Here is an 18,256-nt window from a genome sequence, read left to right as displayed (position 1 = left end):
ACACTATTGGATTCAGATGCTCAAGTCTTTTAAATATTATATAATTATTTTGAAACATTGTTTTACATTACAAGAAGAAACTATTATTAAAACAACTTAATAATATTGGCTTCACACGGGAATGTATAACAATATCAGCTTTAGATAGTGACATCACAATTAAAAAAATGTAAACATACACTGATCCCTATATTGTGATATTGATTCTTTGCCCATATAAGGATCATTATTATGAAAATTTTTTCTTATTTAGCTATTTGATATTATGTAATTAATAAAAAGTACAATTATTAATTGTATGACCCACCATACAATACACACGCGCCTTTGACACACGTATGCACAAAAAGATTTAAATTTACACATTATACTAGAATTTATTATATGCAAATAATAGTACCTAAAATGTATATATATACAAGGTGTCTGATCTCATATTAATATCTTGATTTCCATCCCTATTACTATCTGTAGCGAAAAATGTTTTAGATAAAAGTTGTGGTTTCGAGGGAGGCATATTCTAATGTTATGTCCTTTTGTAGATGGGCGCGAAAAGGTTATGTGAAGGTCAACTTTATCTTTTTAAAGTAAATAATATATACTTTTTAATACATTGGTAGATGCAACTAAACATTCTCTATAAAAGAGTATTAACTCATATATGTATGTTGGAAAGTTATTAGTTTATGTATTTTTTTAACTTCTATTTTATAAAAGCTACCGTAAGAAAGATAATGAAAACAAACACACAAGTACATATATTATTACTTATTAGTGCCTTACATCTTTCCTTGGTTTTTATACGATAGGTTTTATAAAAGAAAAGTTAAAATACTTATTAAACTAGTAGTTTTTAAACATAAATAATTTTTTACAGAGAATGTCGACCTGCGTCGATTAATGTATTAAAAAATATATGATTCCATTAAAAAACAAAGTTTTTGATCTTCATTCGCTCACCTACACAAAGCCTATTAACATTGAATATACATATTAAAATATACCTGTCTTCTTTGAAACAATTCAACTTTTATTTGAAAGATTTTTCGCTATAAGTAGTAATGTATGATATAAATTAAAATGTTAATGTCAATGTCAAGTGAGCGTGAGGTACCTTATATATATATGTATGTATAAACAGGAATCATCTTGAAATGTAAAAGGCGCGTTCGCCTAAGAACAAGATTTGTGACCATCACGAAATGTCCCCTTCCGAAACAAATAAATTCTTCTTGAAACAACTTTTTGAATAACGAATACCTAGTTCAGGAGATAAAATTTCAAATGGGACAACCTGTATATGTATGTATATAAATTTATTTTAACTGAAATCGATAGAATATCTTGAGATATAGAAATTATCAAAAAAATATTCTTACAAAAAATTTTTGGTATAAACAAAGGGGACATTATATTACATAAATAATTTTTTTGTTGGTGCAATAATGGGGGAAACTTTTAAGTCAAATTAATTTTATCATTCGACAGAATACAATGGCATTTATTGATGCGAATTCAATGATCTGCCGTTAAAGTCATTTTATACATATGGTAGAAGTATTTGTGAATTCCTAAGGAATCAATTGACATCTACTAAGCTGCTTGAACCGGCTGGTTCCAACGTCCCAACATGATGATGGTTCTTCAAATTATACAGCATTAGCCTGAAAGTGGTTGGAACACAATTTCAACAACAAATAGATCGATTGTGATGGATCAGATCTCATTCCATAATCTCCATGCGAACTTTTCTCATGGGATCACTTGAAGAAGATAGTTTACAAAATAATCCGGAAATGTCTATAAATTACAGAAAAAGATTACAATCGCTTGCAGGAAGATGACAGAATAAATATTGAAATATTTTTAAAAGGAATCTTTAAAAAAAGAGTGGATAGATATAATTTTGAACATTGGTGAATACATATAAAGCAAATTTTTAATGATTATTGTTGCTGCTTTAATTAGATATTGGTAAGTACAAATTAACTTCTTTCATTTATGACATCTTGAATGATCCTTCATTTTTTGTACTTGTTATAATAGTGATATCCTTTTAATTGTAGATTGCATATATCTTCTAAGAAACAAAATCAAGGAAGATAAAGGAGCATCACGGTAGAAATATTGCCTGCCAATTCGAGAAGAGAAAGTTAATAAGAAGAAATTTATGACATTATGCTAAATAATCTCATATGGTCATTGATATGATCTCAATAAATGCCATTGTATTATGATTAAAAAAGTATAGACTCTTCTCAGTTACTTCACTTACCTCAATTGTTAATTATACCTAACAATCGAGGAAACGCGATATAAATATATGATAGATATTTTTAACACAATCAACAAATATAATTCATTCATTTTCTATTTAACAAAATAAGTAATTAGAATAAATATAAATTTACTTGCTTTCTTTTTTCTTTCATAATGAAAAACATTTATGAGACCGCTACATTCTCGATTTTCACATAGTAATAATAATGTCCATATTGATCTAATCTTTTTTATACAACATGCAGTGAACTTTTGTTGGGTCTGGTGCGTTTAGAAACCAACTATTACAACAATAACAGCGCTTTGTTCGATTCTAGAATGCAAATACTACAGTCGTGGTTTCATAACTTTAAAACTGGTTTTCTTATTAGCTAAAGCTTCAGTGCGTGCATATACACTTTCTGAACTACGTCTAATAATATCTATGTATTCGTCTGATGCTTGAAAGTCATATTTGTTTGTTTCATCATACGAATAACAATCTGATTTCTGTGCTGTTTGCATCAATTCTGTTTCCACCTGAAATATATAAAAAGATAATTATATCACTTTACCCATAACACTTTAATAGAGATTTTTTGATAAATCTACATACCACTGATTCTCTACTTGTGTTTTTGTGGCACAAATTTTTAGAATGTACAGAATCTATTCGATCTTTTCTATATATATATATAGAAAGAAATAATTTAGTTATTGATATTTTTCATATTTATATTTTGTTATCTTTGTTACATACGAATGGTAACATGTACTTACTTCGATTCAGAATTATATCGTTTTCGAGACGCAAGATATTTCGATGAAAGGTACTCTTCTGGATAACTACAAATAGAACTTGTTCTTTCTTTCTTTTCAGTTTCTTCATAAGCACAAGATATTATATCATCTAAAGATAAACACGATTTAGTAAAATGTTCTTTTCTATACGTTGAAGTTTCTGTTGTAACTGGCATATGTTCATGATCACTACAACTTTTATCACTAGCTGCCATTTTAAGATTATCAGAATCTTGTGGAGCTTTATTTTTTAAATTATAATCTTCGCTGTGCTTTCCATTTTTTAAAGTATTATCTACAACATCATTGATATTTATTAAGATTTCATTAATAATTGAAATAGATTCTTTAGCTTCATCTTTTTTAATTATGTTGTTATCGTTCGAACTATCGTCCCCATTTTGACTACTAGTAAGTGCCATTTCGCAACTACTTATAGAATTTGAGCTTCTATCTCTTATATTTACAGGACTGTCAAAATTATCTGTAATGTTAGTTGACTTTGACACTGAAGTTGGTATCATGATTTCAATGTTATTTTCTATTGCAGTTTCATTATTTACTTCAGAACTGTTTTCAACATTTGTTATATTATTTAGAATAGCATTATTTAAAGTTTCATTACTACTATTACTTGACCTATCTTTTACTAGTACCAATGTTTTATTGTCTATGGCACTTTCTTCTGATTTACAAATTCGTTTTGATTGACTGCCTAAAACAAGGGATTGCACGGGTTTATCTAAACCTTGATCCAAAGAAGAACCGAGAGAAGATTTTATACTTTTCAATTGGCTCATAGATCGTGAAGATCGATGGCATTTTTCAAAAATTATTTTTTGCATTGGTGGTGTTATACTTTGTTTACTATTTCCAACTTCGATATCCAAAGATGAAGTAGAGTATGTTCGTTTCGAATTATCCAAACTATAAAAAGAAAGATAAATTTTGTGAAATTAAAAAATATTTTATATCATTTAATTAAAATAGAAATATAACATACTGTGATTGATTTGGTTTAATATTTATCAGAGTAGCAAGATTTGGAAGTGTTGCCCTTAAATCCGTTGTTGGAAGGCCGCAGTACCATCTTAATTGAGCTATATTCTTATTTAATAAGTAAACAGCATAACGAAATTGTAGCTTATCTTTACTTCGAGCAAATAAAGGAAACCTAAAACGATAATTATGTATTACAAAAATTAGAAAGATGAATAGAAAGTAGAATACTCACTGTCTTTCATTGTCAGGTAAATTTTCTGTAATATGATCTATAACTTTACTACGTGATCCATAGTGTATAATAGGATATCTAGTAGGTATGTTAAGAAAATTGGCTATCATTTGTGTAGTATGTGCAACGAATCCCAATGCTACAGCAACTACAGTATCATTTGATAATTCTAAATCTTCGCTATCTGGTAAATGAACATCATGTATTCTAAATTTTCCATTTCCTCCCTGTATAGCATGTAAATACATTAATTTATTTTGATTCACTTCATATTATTCTTTTCTAAAATTTCACATTCTATCAAATATCTTACACACCTGAGAAATAGGATATATTAAGCTTAATTCTGAAATTAATTGTCTTCTTCTATGTGCAAGTTGACTACTCAATTGAATATATGTTTCTCTTGTATCTATTTGATTTTGTCGCCATTCATGTAATCTTTCAATATCTTTATTCAATTCTCTATACCTTTCCATTAAATCGGAACCTGATTACAATAAATGTGTTAAAATTATTTTAATAAAATTATAATACACATATATAGTCTCAGCTATATGGGATCACCTAAATAACTGCCTTATTTGCGGAAAAACTTCTAGGACAAACTATTTCAAGGAGCACATATAATGGTGGAAAGAACTTTTTCTCAAGATTATTTTTCGTAAGATTTCAAGGTCATTTGTATACTTTTAAATGAAACCCTATATTTCTTTATCCATTGATTGATGCGTTTGTTTATTTTTTATTTTTGTTTTTTTATTTTTTTATTTTTTTGTTCTATACAAAAGTATTAAGGTACTTGGATCTGAAAATGTTTAGTTTAAAAGATATTTTAACCTTAATTTTGTAAAACTTGGCATATGAAACACAAGAAGAGACACAAAGTTATACTCTTGTGTCAGTGTTTTTCTTATCTTTCATACATTACATTTAATGAAATTAAAACTAAGAGATCTTTTAAGTTATGCATTTTCCGACATAAGTATCTTAATACTTTTGTATAGAGAATGAAGAATCACATCCACTGATGAAAAAAAATTTAGAGTTCTATTTAACAAAATACTAATTAAATGATTTTAAAATCTCATAAAAAGAAGCTAAATTTGAGGAATTATATATGCACATTTAAATAATATCACTTTGTCTTCAGAAATTTGTTCATGCAATAATAAATAAGGTAGATATTTTGGTGATACTATATATATATATTATAAGAATATCACTTAAAAGCTAATACCATAGTCTTGATTTTCTTCCATAATATTAGAATGCATCTGATTTAACATTCTTAGTTCTCCCATTTTTCTTGCTCTTTCTTGTTCTAACAATTTTGTTCTAAATTTTGCTACCTCTAATTCCTTACGTATTTTTAATATCTCTGCCTTCTTTTCCCTGCTCACTTTACGAGGTTGAAACAATCTGTTTAATGAAGATTGTGGATACTTTGATGGGTGAAAGTTATCTCCAGAAGCAATTTGTATCCGAAGTGTTTGTACCGATTCCGTTTGCTGTTTTAATGCTTGCATTTTATTTCTTAAGCTGGTAAGCTTACTCACTGTATAACTATCTCTTATTTCAGATGCATTGACCTTTATATGTAGATACCTTTTTAATTCAGGAGTTTCAATGAAACAATATACTGGAGTGAAAAAGCCACCATGAAATTGAAAAATCAGAGAATTTTCTTTCAATATGGTTTCTAAATTATTTGATAGTTTTGGGCCGATATATGCCAAACCAGTGAAAGATATGCCCCATGTAAATATGGTTAGATCAGTAGTTGCATTATTAATGATTATCCTTTTCCACAATCTTACAATGACTTCTATTACAAAAAATAAAGAAGAAGAGAAAATATATTACAAATTTAATTAGAATTGCATATTGTAGTTATAAATATATTAGATACCAAAGCATCAATTTTAGTCATCTATGAGTGCATGATTACTTTTGAGGTACTAACAGATTATAAAGCTCACCACTGGCAGTAGAATAACTGGTGGCATATATAGTTGGTACTTCTAGACTTGACCATCTTGGATTTGTATTATCAATTGCCTCGCTTGTATATATAGGAGAGGACATACTTGTTCTATGTAGGGTATAATAAAACCAGCAAATTTCATTATTTATATCTGTTTTCAGATTGCATCCTATTATTTGTACAAGATTCCTAAGTCTCAACTGAAAATTATATGTTCCATGAAATAAATTGGCATACGTTAATCTTATTGTATAAGCAGATATAATGTTAAGACATAAATAACTATTATGATAATTAAAAATCTTATTTCAAACTAATTAAATTGAATAAATGATTACATACAAAATAAAACATATCATCATTGTAATTGATAACTTGTTTGTATTAAAAATAAGATATATGATCATATACGCATACTTTCATAAATACAGTCATAAATTTATAACGTATGGAATTTTATAAAACTGAGAATGGAATAATCATTTTATGTGAATAATTACCTGCTGTGTAGCAAGAGGAAGCCAAGATTTATATCGTGGAAATATGCGAGGTTGTAGAGTTAAGTCCAAATCTCTAACAAGGTTTTTTGTTTCTGAAACCTCCATTGTATATCTTCATAATACTGCACAAATAATATCATGAAAAAATAAAACGACTTAATGATAGAATATATTACGTGACAAGATTTAATTAACATTCACACTTATAATGTGCTTTGAGGTTATATTCTTATGTCTACATATATTTAATGCTTAAGTAGATAATAATAAATAATATGGAATATAATATCCTTGCATAAGATTTTAATCTTCTTAATTCTATCTTTGACAATAATTATTTTTTTTAACTAGACGTACGTCCGTTATAAAACACTGTCATTTCTTAAATTTTGACAGTTCTTTGCATTGGCATTTCGCATATATCTCTATGTTCATTAAGTTCTTTGATCAGACATCTCTCAGTACCGCCAAGCATCTAAATTCGAAGTTACTTTATAACTTCTACGATTTTTAACATAAAGTCCACTAACACAATACGAGTAATACATTAAATTTAAATTAAAGATCATTGTCACAGCCACAGCCTACTTTAGATACAAGCCGTGGTGACAGACAGTAAATCTGACAACAGTGCCCTACCAGGCCTCTCATCTCGATATAATGTAGAAATAATCTAGTAACTATGGCCTCCCGCGATTTTATGAAATGTGGTGCCATGATAAATGATATTAAACAAATATCAAAATACAGCAAAACAATTACAGTTCAATGGAATAGAATGTACAATAATATCTATCTGATTTAGTATCGGCTTTCCACCGCAATACAATTATAATACTTCAAACATTAAGTAACTTCGTATTATGGTCTGGAAATATACAAAATACACTAGAAGACAATTAATTCTTTTGCTGCAGAATTTAATGAAGACACCATTGGTGTTTTCCATCATTGGGATAAAAATTATGTATCATACATACAATATTTTAAACAATTATGTAAATATATACTTATATATTTTTAAATATATAACAAAATGGTACAAAATATTGTACAACAAGCGTTTTGGCAATGTGGTCGCCGTTAAGTCGGCACACAGTATACCAATAACAATCTGTTTATGCATGTATCTGTATATTATATAACATAAGTTAACGCCACTTTCATATGTTAATTATCTACTAACGATTACTTTATCACTCTGCGATCTTATACGTTAATGGCAGTAAAAGATTAACTTGGATATCATAGATAAGATCAATAAATTATTTATCGTGTATGGACAATTAATTGATCTTTTTGTGCGTCTTCATTTTCCGTTGTTGTTAATGAAGGTAATTCTGCTTTAGTAGCTAATTGTAAAGCATGGAACCATCTGAAATGAAATTTGACGAATCTTAGATCGATTATAGACGAATCGATTGGCAGTCAACTAGCGAGAAATTTTAGTCAGTCGCTTTCTGTGAATGCAAAAATTTGGATGACTATAAACAGCTAGTAACCGTAGCCGCAGTAATCATATTCTGTTTGTGTTTACTGCCTCGTCTCATTGAACAGACTATAGCCTTAGTTGACTATTCGACTCGACCAGCTCTATCGTAGTCGATCGATTTAGTTGGCCTGTTTATGGCCGCTCTTATAGATGAGCGAATTCGCTGGTATTGTATGCAATTACATATGTATACATACATGTATGTATATGTATATATTATACGAATATCAAAATATACATGATAAAACTTACTTCTGTTTATCTTCATTTGATAACGCTTGTAAATAGTAACTTTTCCTAGAATGATGCATTTTAAGAGCTTTGGGTCTGTCCTTGTGACTTAAAGGATCCTCGTCAGACAATTTAATACCTTCCGTAACAATGAAACCAGGCATAGGAGTTGCCGTTAGAGCCATATTTTCAGATTCAGACTTAAAAGTGTACAAAACAAAATCTGCATGTAATGCAAACCATCGTCGTGTCCAAGATTTACTTGGTTGTGTTTTTAACATAAGATATCCAGATATAACGGACGATGCGCTTGCTGAAACTTGTAATAAACTGGGTACTGGCCCGGACGTAGATGTCGAAGAAGGTGATTTAACAAGCGGTTGCGTTAAAGCAGTATAACAGAGGCGGCAAACTCTCATGTTTTTGTTATCCTCGAATAATAACTTTTGATTTGAACATTTACCGCAGACAACCTACAAATAACAAGTAAAATATTGTAAAATATTATAGGAAAGGATATTATAGGAAAGGAATATTATAGGAAAAATATTATGGAAAATGTGGATGGATGTGTTTAACTTCAAGTTAAATAACAACTGTTAACTGATAACTGATAATATGTTTTACATTCCGATTGTTCACAGGCCAATGGTTGCGAAATACCATCGGCAAAAGGTGGTACTCACTATTCCGCAAGCTCTGCAATTATGTTTTCGTTTCATCACGGAAAATATGACTTCACATATCATACATCTAGATACATCATCAGTCTTCACGACAAGAGTCTTCACATCGCCAGTTTTTAGACTCGCTTTTCTTTTCATCATTTCTTGCATAGTGTCGAACAACGCTTCGAGCCAAGCTGCCTTTTCTTCAGCCACATGCGTATATAGTTCAACGCTTTTATCTTCATCTCTTATATAAAATGTGTTTGCTGTTTCTAGGTTGTCTCCTTCGATCACTTGCAAATTTTCGATCAGGAATTTAGCTCTTAATCGATACAATGGCCCGGGTATTAATCTTATCGAACAAAGTAATAATAAATCAGTAAACTGAAAGGCAGAACAAACAAAGAACATTTCCATCACTAAAGTCTAATATATGGTATCGATTGAATAAGTATTTATTATATGCATCAGTCAACAAATTTATGCACCAGCGACTATACATCCATATTGTATATTTAAGGTATGCATGTACATACCAGAAACAAATGTCTTTCTTGATGATCACCGCTTCTTGCTGAAATTTTAACAATACGACCCTCTTTTACAAGCTCCCGCGTAGCACTAACTAGATCTGTCGTATCGTATATACTCTCTTGTATTTCAAGAAGCTTTTTAAACTTGTCAATCTTCTTCATTGCATCATTCGTGTGATTAGCAGCAGTAGATACTAATTCCAACGCCTCTACGAGAAAGAAAGCCATGTCTGTTCGTTTGATTCTACGATTATTATCGTCGCCATCTACAGACGTCTATTTAAACGTGCCCCGTTCAATAGACGTTTAAATAGAAGCCAGTCCTTGCTAGATGCGCATTACTTTATGCGGAAGTAACTCATCGAATCGAATGGAACTCGAAAGATCCTTACTTTTAGTATCCTTGTAATCAGCATTTTCTTCTGTGAGGTTTCTCAAATAATCTTTCAGAAGAAGCTCGTATCTTGGTAATCTTTGTATAGGGCTTAACATATGATGTGGCAACGATAACTTGGCACACTCGTCCAATTTTTGAATCTCGTTGATAATCGCAGCAAATCTAGCGACTTTAATTTGAAGAGTCTGTATCAAGTTCATGGCATAATCAAAGTTTTTTACATATTCTGTGTACATCTTAAGAAAAGGTGCAAAATTCTTCATTATATCTCCGATTCTACGATCCGATTCCCAATTTTGCATCCTCTCTTGAAGTTGGGGTAACAGAAAATCGTTGTGAAACTTATAAATCGATTTGATATTAGAGAACATATGCTGAACAGTTTCTGGAGGAAACATAGGATGTGCTCTATTCTCTTGATCGATTTTGAACTGGAATACTTGATCGATCAATCGTAAAATGTTAACATAATTCTTTTCAGTAGCTAACAATTCTTCTGCAACTCGACGTGCATTTTTCCTTTTAGAATCTATACAAGCTGTGTCATCAACCGACTTTAATTTGGGAACCGAGTCATCAGTATGATCCACGATTATCGCGGAATTTGTGTCCAATGATTTTGTTCTTTCGGATTCTTCTTCGCTCTCAGACTCGCTTATCGTATACGATTCCACTGCATATCGACGGGAATTTCTATCTGTGGTTATATATCTGCACATTAAATGTCTTATAAGGTACTTTTCCTCAATTTTTCGCAATGAATTATAGTTTGCCCTAGTTAACTAACTCTATTAACTTACCTACTATTCCTGTATTCTAACATACTGTGTGATACTCGTACAAACGGTACCTGCATTGAATTCTCTTCGCTCTCTTCAATGTCAATATGTTCCATTGAACTTCCAGCTGACATTACAAATGAACGAAATCGTGGAAAACCTCTGAAGGAAGCAATTTTATGGAATGAATGTCCATCATAATCTTCTTGTTTCTTATCTTGTGCTATCATGTTGGAATGACTGGAATCTTCATCCTGGCATTTCTTCGATTCATTTAGACCACTTTTTGTATCCATTACTTCATCAGGCTCCAACTCTGCGTAGAAGGTGCTGTTTGACATTTGTTTTTTTGATGCAAACATTTTAAGTGTTCCACTAAAATCGCTTTTATCTTTAGATTTTAAAAATGATCTTGTTGTCCAAAGTGAAAAGTCTATTGACTGGTCCTGTTGCATTCTAAGCCTGAATTCGTTAATCAATTAAACATTACAATAATTAATCCTTATATCAAACAGTGTACAAGAAATATGTAATTCTATAAAAAGAAAAAAGAAAAGATAGTTAGTTACCTTTTTGCAATATAATTATTTCACTCAATAGATACATTGGATGCTGAATTAATTGAAACCAGCATCGATTACCAACAACTAAGCCCCTACGAGCATCGTTGATTATACGTTTGGCGAACATGAGTATACATCTAAGTATACCGTTGTATCTTGATACAAATCAACGAATTACTGTTCTATCGACTCTGTCAACGTGTTGTAGTTTTGCATTAAAACAAATATAATTAGATTTTCCAGCGAGAAAATTAAGATCATACGAACTAAATCCGTATCAAGCAACTATTATTTCACTGTTTGACATAAATACTTCTTAATAAAATTTCCTTTCATTCCTAATCCTGGATCAAAACGGATCACAAAAGATTTTTAATATTTTATTAATTATTAACAATAACTGATAAGCAAAGATAAATAAAATCTTTCAGTTACAATCTTCAATTTTGATCTATTTTGATCCGTTTGCTATTAGTATTAGTAATATGGGTTAATATTGACGATATATGAAAATCAGTATAGACAGATACATATACACCATACACTTTGGAATAACGCATACGTGCCACCTATACTTTTGTAAGTATATGCATACTCATGATGCGTGACGTACTTGCATGTATTTACGCGTGTCTATAATATATTTGATTCTCATAGATACTGCATATTCATATATTTAACGAATGCACAGAATAAATTCGTAAAATTGTTAAAATATTTTTGTGAACAGTAAAAAGTAGGCTACGTTTATTATTTTTCCTTACATTCATATAGTTACGATAGAATTGACCAATAGAGAGCAAGATTAGATCAGCAACATGTATAAAGAGGGGGAGAGGGAGAGAGAGAAAGAGAGAGAGTTAGTGGTTCAAAAACTATAAGTGTCAAAAGCATATGTCATATACATGGTCATATACACGATCATATAATCGAGTCTCAACATACGCCAGGGAAAACCATCCGAAAATTGAATCGTAGTCTAGTTGTGAAAAATCAACATGGGAGATTAACAAAGACCATGTTCTTGCGAGAGAGACATAGATAAGTAAAGTGTCTCTGTGTCTGTCTGAACGGTAACCTTCTTGCTTTCCATGTTAATTTTTCACTAGTCACGCTTCAGTTTTCGGACGATTTGTCAAGACCTGCTTATATGATCGTTTCTTACACAGAGATAGAGACATTTTACTCATCTCTATCTGTTTTGCGGAACAAAAACTTTGTTGTCTTCCATGTAGATTTTTCACGACTCAATTTTCGAATGACTGTGCCGAGATCTGTTTATATGGCCGTGCTTTACCCCACTTATAAGTATACTATAGTCGGTCTAACACATCGAGATATAAAGATAGAGTGCGTGAGTGAGCTGAAAAAGCCATATCGGAATAAAAGCCAAGCTGCACAGAAACTTCATGTGTCCTTGTCTAATAACGCATGTACATTCATACAATAAATATCTGTAGTCTGATCAACGAGATGAGGCATAAATGTAAATAAAATTTGACTGTTGCGACTGTTGCGACGATTGTCAACTAGTAACAATCGAGTGCGTTGACTATAAGTGTAGCACCGACCAACGAGTGGCGTCAGCGTGCATGCCCGATTAGGCAAGAACAGAAGGGGTCTCTATGCAGTATTCTCTTTCTATTTCCATATCGCATCCACTTACAATTAAGTGGTAACACATGATTCGTTTGACTACTCCATCTTTATATATATTTCTGTGGTCTAACGCGATGAGTCCATAGATGTAAACAAATTCACGTGTTCGATAGGGCAGAACAGGGTCTCTTCACAGTTTGTTCCTGAAAAAATGTTAATTCACCTGGATAAAGACCCTCGGCAAAGATCTACTACAAATTTATCCCCAGACATCGACACTAGGCAGCCAATAACTGACAGCCGCAGCATCGATTACGTGAATATCAAATGACCATTTTGTTTATAGGTACTATCTGATTAGACTCGTTCAACCACTCAAATCTAAACTACGTAGGTAGGTAGTTTAGTAATTTAGTTTGTAGTTTAGAGTTTAGTGCCTTGAATCAACTATAGTATAAAGTATAGAGTATAGTATGAGTATACATATCAGTATCAATGGTCTACCCCCCACCACGGGTCCTGTACGTACGGCTGTGTTCAAAAATGAGTTGTCGTGCGTTTAAAGAGATACATTCACCATCTATATAGTATTGTTTTTCAGAATAATATGTTGATGAAAGATACCAAGATTGTGATGAACAAACCAAATATAAGAACTGAAAGTCAAGCGGAAAGTATGTAACTATACTAAAACTATAGGAACATACAAGACTACAATTTGGAGAAGGTTATCGATTATGTCTTTTCGCTTCACGATGTAGCTTCGAATAAAAATCATCATTGAAACTGCTTATCTAGTGGTGCGTAAAATTTTTAAGCATTTTTACGGCATTAAAATTTACTGAATTGATTATTTTCATCTTATTTAATATGTGTATTCTCCGTCATGAGGTTTCGCGGGTGTACGAGTTTATGGGTAATATTTCCCAAGATTCTTTGGTACTAAATTACGAGGCTGCGCGAAACATCGAAAGTTGAATTCGCTATATGATGAAAAAAGACAAAGAAAATCGGAGAGAGAAACAAAAGACATTCGAATTTTATCCGACTTAAATACTTTCAATTTTGATTTATAGTTGAGGCATATTTCAATCAACAAATGGCGAATTTTTCGTGTATACGTCTTTCACTTCACGATAACTATTACGACTCATCGGTTCAATTTTTTCGTAATTACCAATGCAATAATCAGTATTACTTTTAGATATCGTCGTTCCTAATGCATAATTATAGGTACATATAGGAAATATTACTTGCGAGATGTAGTGATACACCGCGAGTCTTATGTTATCGTTATAATCGTTATGCGAATACATGTTGTATTTAGTAGTTAATCAATTGGTGTATCCTCTTGACTGCACGAGTAGTGTTCTAAATATTCATATCTCAAAATATTCAGTGTTTGTGGGTAAAAAAATAATTTGGTACAATAGACACTATAGTAGAATTTTCAATGCATCGCAAACGAGTTGATGCTGATGATCCCTGTTTTAAGACAGATGCTTACCTGCGGACATGAAACTAAGACACAAAATAATGATGTGGATCATCGACGATCATCGCGAAACGTTCTTTGTTCGCAGCTCTGGATTTGTAGAGAAATATGTCAACAGAAGGCGCAGAACTTTCAAATCGTTTCATGACTCGAGATGTCGAAACTATGTCGGACGAGACACAGGTAGAAACATCTTATTTAGTATTCATTCACTGAAGTATTCATGTTATATCAAAAATACCTATTCATGTTATATCTGCAGAACAATCGTATGGATATACTGGAGTGTCTTTCAGTTTTAATTAATGAAAATAATTCTGGGAAGGATCAAACAGAAGAATTAACATTAGATGAACACCTATTGAGTGGTGGTACAACCTTGACAGCAGTAACGTTGCCTGATGGAACGCAAGCATTTGTTACCAATAATTTCAACGATGATGGTTAGAAATTAATCAACACACAAGAGGAATATGCATAAAATGTTGCTTCTATTAATAGCAAAATAGATGCCACCATTTTACTTATCTGTTTATGATTTCAAGATTTAATGCGTGTACAAAGAATAACATTCAAATATTGATAGAGTTAATCGGTCATTGTAATTTGTATTCCATTATATTTCTAGATCTGTTATAACATCACAGATTCGTTTGTTTTATAGATATGAATTTAAAAAGGCAAACAACATTCGAATTGGGGAGTGGAGATACCATATTGCTTCGAGATATAACAGAGTTTGCAGAAGGTAAACCACTTCAACTGGAATTAGAGCCAGCAACATTAGTTCAAGCTCGTGATACTACCATAGAAAATGTTGAAAATTATCCGCATGTAGAGTTTATCGATGGCAATGCTTATATGGTAGCTGGCCATCTTGATATTAGCAAAGATTTATGGGAAATTGAAGATGGAAAATTGAAGAAAAAGGATTCCAAGATTTTATTAAATAAGCTATCTACATCAAGAATAAGACATCCTTGTCCAAGGGAGGGCTGTTCAAAGGTTTACAGTACACCTCATCATCTTAAGGTAAAGATTCTTCCCAACATTATTGCAAATTACAAGTTGATTCAGGTTTCTTCACAGAGACAATGTGAATGAATTGCAATATCAATTCTGTCAGAATCATGTTCTTGATTCAATCATCATTGTATGCCATATATGAAAGCCGTTATCAGAAAAGTTTACTAACAACCTCCCCACCCCTCAAAAAATTCTGGATCTTTGGCGATATTTAGAGGATATATGTTAGGTATGTATTACGCAATATCTTTTTACTGCCCAAATTCACTTTAAGGGGGTGAAATTGGCTCTTGAAAATCCGGCTCTTTCGTAATTATGCGTTATAATTCAATATATACTGATACATTTTTTATGTAATGATAGTCCTAAGTAAAAGAAGTAACTTCTGTCTGAAAATATTTTTTCTATTTCTTACATTTTGCGAGTTAAAACACAAAATCGGGAAATAATCGAATTTTCAAGGGGCAATTTTATCTCCCTAGAATGAATTTAGGCAACAAAGAAAAATTGCGTAATATATACTTATATAAGTCAACAAAAGTGAGCCACCTAAATAACTTTTTCAATTTTTGAGATATAGAGAAATGTGCGAAACAAAAGCCGTTTGATTCCGTGGTGAGGGGGGAGACTACTATGAGGTAGCCAAATTCTTTTCGAGTAAATATGTTTACAAATTTTGAAGGTCACCTTCATTTTTTTAAATGGAATCATGTATTTTTGAACACAAGAAAGATCTTTCGAAACATCAAGATTTTTGAAAATTCTTAACAATCGACGATTGTTCAATAGCTGGAGCTCCTTGTCTCTATCATGTATTTAGTACGCGAGTGTTTTGTTTATGCCTACTGACTTTTGTCGTTGAACGGACTACATACATTGTATGTGACTGTGGATGTCTGGAAAGATCACACTTCTTTGTATCAAATAAATGAAAGAGCTACATATCTTCAGTTTCATAATTTTTTGAATTTGCGAGTTAGATATCTTCCCTTGTAAGTTTGGGGCACATTTTATTAATCTATCATACGCTTTACCATATTCATAAATTTAAATAATACCAATGTCCGGGTGAATGAATTTGTTTGATTTTCGAAGATTTAATTACAGTTAGTTAAAAACGATGAAACACTATTATCATATTATATAAAATAGTATTGTTAAATCAGGTTCACGAACGATCTCACACCGGTCAACGACCATACAGATGCACACATCCAAAATGTAAGAAGAGCTTCTCGACAGGATACAGTTTAAAAGCGCATTTGCGTACGCACACAGGAGAGAAACCTTACAAATGTCCAAACGAAACGTGCGATAAAAGTTTTAAAACATCCGGAGATTTGCTAAAACACGTACGGACCCATACTGGAGAACGGCCCTTCGTATGTCCCTTCAATGGATGCGGTCGTTCCTTTACTACGAGTAATATTAGGAAGGTAAAAATTTGACAATACAGTGTTTCAGGTTTGCGATTAATGGAACAAATTCTGTGTACTGCATATGTACTAGGTTCATGTCAGAACGCACACCGGGGAACGTCCATACAAATGTACACAACCTAAATGTGGCAAGGCGTTTGCTAGTGCGACAAATTATAAGAATCATATACGAATTCATTCGGGTGAAAAACCTTACGTATGCTCTATAGAAAACTGTGGAAGGAGATTCACAGAGTATTCTAGTCTTTACAAGCATCATCTCGTTAGTAATTTCTTTACTCTTTGTATAACGTGATTACCTCACATTCAACATATTTCTCTATTTTTTAGGTTCATACGCAACAACGTCCGTTCGAATGTAAAATTTGCTTGAGGAGGTACAGACAAAGTAGTACTCTCGTGATGCACAAAAGAACTGCTCATTCATTAGTCGATAATGATGATAATGTCGATGTTCTTTGCCAAGAATCTGTACAAGAGTCTTTTAGTCGAAGTAAAGATAGACGAAAAGGAAGCATTATGCGAGATAATGGTAATTCATCGTTAAAGGTAATTCAGAAGATATTTTGCATTTTGAATACGTTTGGAGAAAAATTATCAAATTTTTCTTTTTACATAACCGAAGATCACAGAAAAAGATGGACAAATACAGATTTCCAAAGCGACCGATGATTTAAATGATAACGAAACGCAGATTTTATTGGTCGGTGATCCTTCACAAATTGCAGCATTACAGGTTCGTTGTGTTTTATTTTCCTCTGTTTTCAACTTGATTTATTTCTAGAATGTAATAATAGGACGCTTGGTTATATTTGTTATATTTTATATCTTATTTTTAGCAGAAAATTGAGCTAAACGGTGGTTTCGACGAACCTGGTATTGATACTTCATTCGAAGAACTAAATATAAAGATTGAAGATATAGAACTTGGATGGCATTGATACGTCTTCAAAATCATTCGATGAATATTAAATAGAAACAAAAATTGTCTATTCCTCCTTTTGTCTATTTCTTCAATTATCTATTGTTTACTGAGTCTTTTATATATGTACGTATAATTTGTAGTTCTATCGATCTTAGCATTGGGAATTAAAGACAACTTTGGCCTATTACGTCATCGGAGATAGTCTAAAATGGAGCATTTTGTTTATTAATTTGAAGATACATTTTGTCATTATCTACAAATAAATTGGATTGGAATTTTGAATCGTTCTCCTCGAACATATAATAGTACAAAAGTTACTTCGTTGAAA

The 18,256-nt window shown here is 31.7% G+C and overlaps 3 protein-coding genes and 1 long non-coding RNA gene across 15 annotated transcripts; 2 read left to right on the top strand and 2 right to left on the bottom strand.

The window, feature by feature from the left end:
* The first annotated feature begins 2 nt into the window (after positions 1-2).
* On the top strand, positions 3-2,231 carry LOC139989030 (uncharacterized). The gene is made up of 2 exons (XR_011800253.1): positions 3-1,974; positions 2,067-2,231. It is a non-coding gene; the product is annotated as an uncharacterized lncRNA (long non-coding RNA).
* On the bottom strand, positions 1,922-7,381 carry Uvrag (UV-resistance associated gene). 5 transcript variants are annotated; one of them, XM_072006895.1, is made up of 10 exons: positions 7,247-7,381; positions 6,782-6,903; positions 6,277-6,481; positions 5,535-6,122; positions 4,612-4,784; positions 4,295-4,521; positions 4,064-4,234; positions 3,040-3,987; positions 2,876-2,942; positions 1,922-2,799 (listed from the first exon to the last, which is right to left on the bottom strand). In XM_072006895.1, exons 2-10 carry the CDS (start codon positions 6,884-6,886, stop codon positions 2,608-2,610), a joined length of 2,676 nt encoding a protein of 891 aa, XP_071862996.1. In that variant the 5' UTR covers positions 6,887-6,903; positions 7,247-7,381; the 3' UTR covers positions 1,922-2,607. The 5 variants fall into 5 exon arrangements, with proteins under 5 accessions (XP_071862996.1, XP_071862997.1, XP_071862995.1 ...); XM_072006896.1 differs by having other exon boundaries at positions 3,040-3,775; positions 3,845-3,987; positions 6,782-7,377; XM_072006894.1 differs by having other exon boundaries at positions 6,983-7,375.
* Positions 7,382-7,775: 394 nt separating this feature from the next.
* Positions 7,776-13,404, bottom strand: LOC139989024 (FYVE, RhoGEF and PH domain-containing protein 4). 2 transcript variants are annotated; one of them, XM_072006900.1, is made up of 8 exons: positions 13,267-13,404; positions 11,451-11,635; positions 10,903-11,343; positions 10,098-10,813; positions 9,709-9,914; positions 9,191-9,556; positions 8,526-8,977; positions 7,776-8,156 (listed from the first exon to the last, which is right to left on the bottom strand). In XM_072006900.1, exons 3-8 carry the CDS (start codon positions 11,334-11,336, stop codon positions 8,051-8,053), a joined length of 2,280 nt encoding a protein of 759 aa, XP_071863001.1. In that variant the 5' UTR covers positions 11,337-11,343; positions 11,451-11,635; positions 13,267-13,404; the 3' UTR covers positions 7,776-8,050. The 2 variants fall into 2 exon arrangements, with proteins under 2 accessions (XP_071863001.1, XP_071863000.1); XM_072006899.1 differs by lacking the exon at positions 13,267-13,404 and adding an exon at positions 11,880-12,033 and having other exon boundaries at positions 11,451-11,782.
* Positions 13,249-18,210, top strand: LOC139989027 (uncharacterized). Of its 7 annotated transcripts, none has more exons than XM_072006916.1 (9): positions 13,249-13,389; positions 14,627-14,721; positions 14,801-14,981; positions 15,203-15,570; positions 16,731-17,000; positions 17,074-17,265; positions 17,334-17,552; positions 17,629-17,739; positions 17,843-18,210. In XM_072006916.1, exons 2-9 carry the CDS (start codon positions 14,647-14,649, stop codon positions 17,942-17,944), a joined length of 1,518 nt encoding a protein of 505 aa, XP_071863017.1. In that variant the 5' UTR covers positions 13,249-13,389; positions 14,627-14,646; the 3' UTR covers positions 17,945-18,210. The 7 variants fall into 7 exon arrangements, with proteins under 7 accessions (XP_071863017.1, XP_071863012.1, XP_071863015.1 ...); XM_072006911.1 differs by lacking the exon at positions 13,249-13,389 and adding an exon at positions 13,542-13,843 and having other exon boundaries at positions 14,543-14,721; XM_072006914.1 differs by lacking the exon at positions 13,249-13,389 and adding an exon at positions 13,653-13,843.
* Positions 18,211-18,256: the final 46 nt, after the last annotated feature.

Source organism: Bombus fervidus, chromosome 7 (assembly GCF_041682495.2).
Source record: "Bombus fervidus isolate BK054 chromosome 7, iyBomFerv1, whole genome shotgun sequence".
NCBI classification, from domain to species: Eukaryota; Metazoa; Arthropoda; class Insecta; order Hymenoptera; family Apidae; genus Bombus; species Bombus fervidus.
Note: the sequence above shows the minus strand (reverse complement) of the source record. Positions and strands in the feature narration are given on the sequence as shown.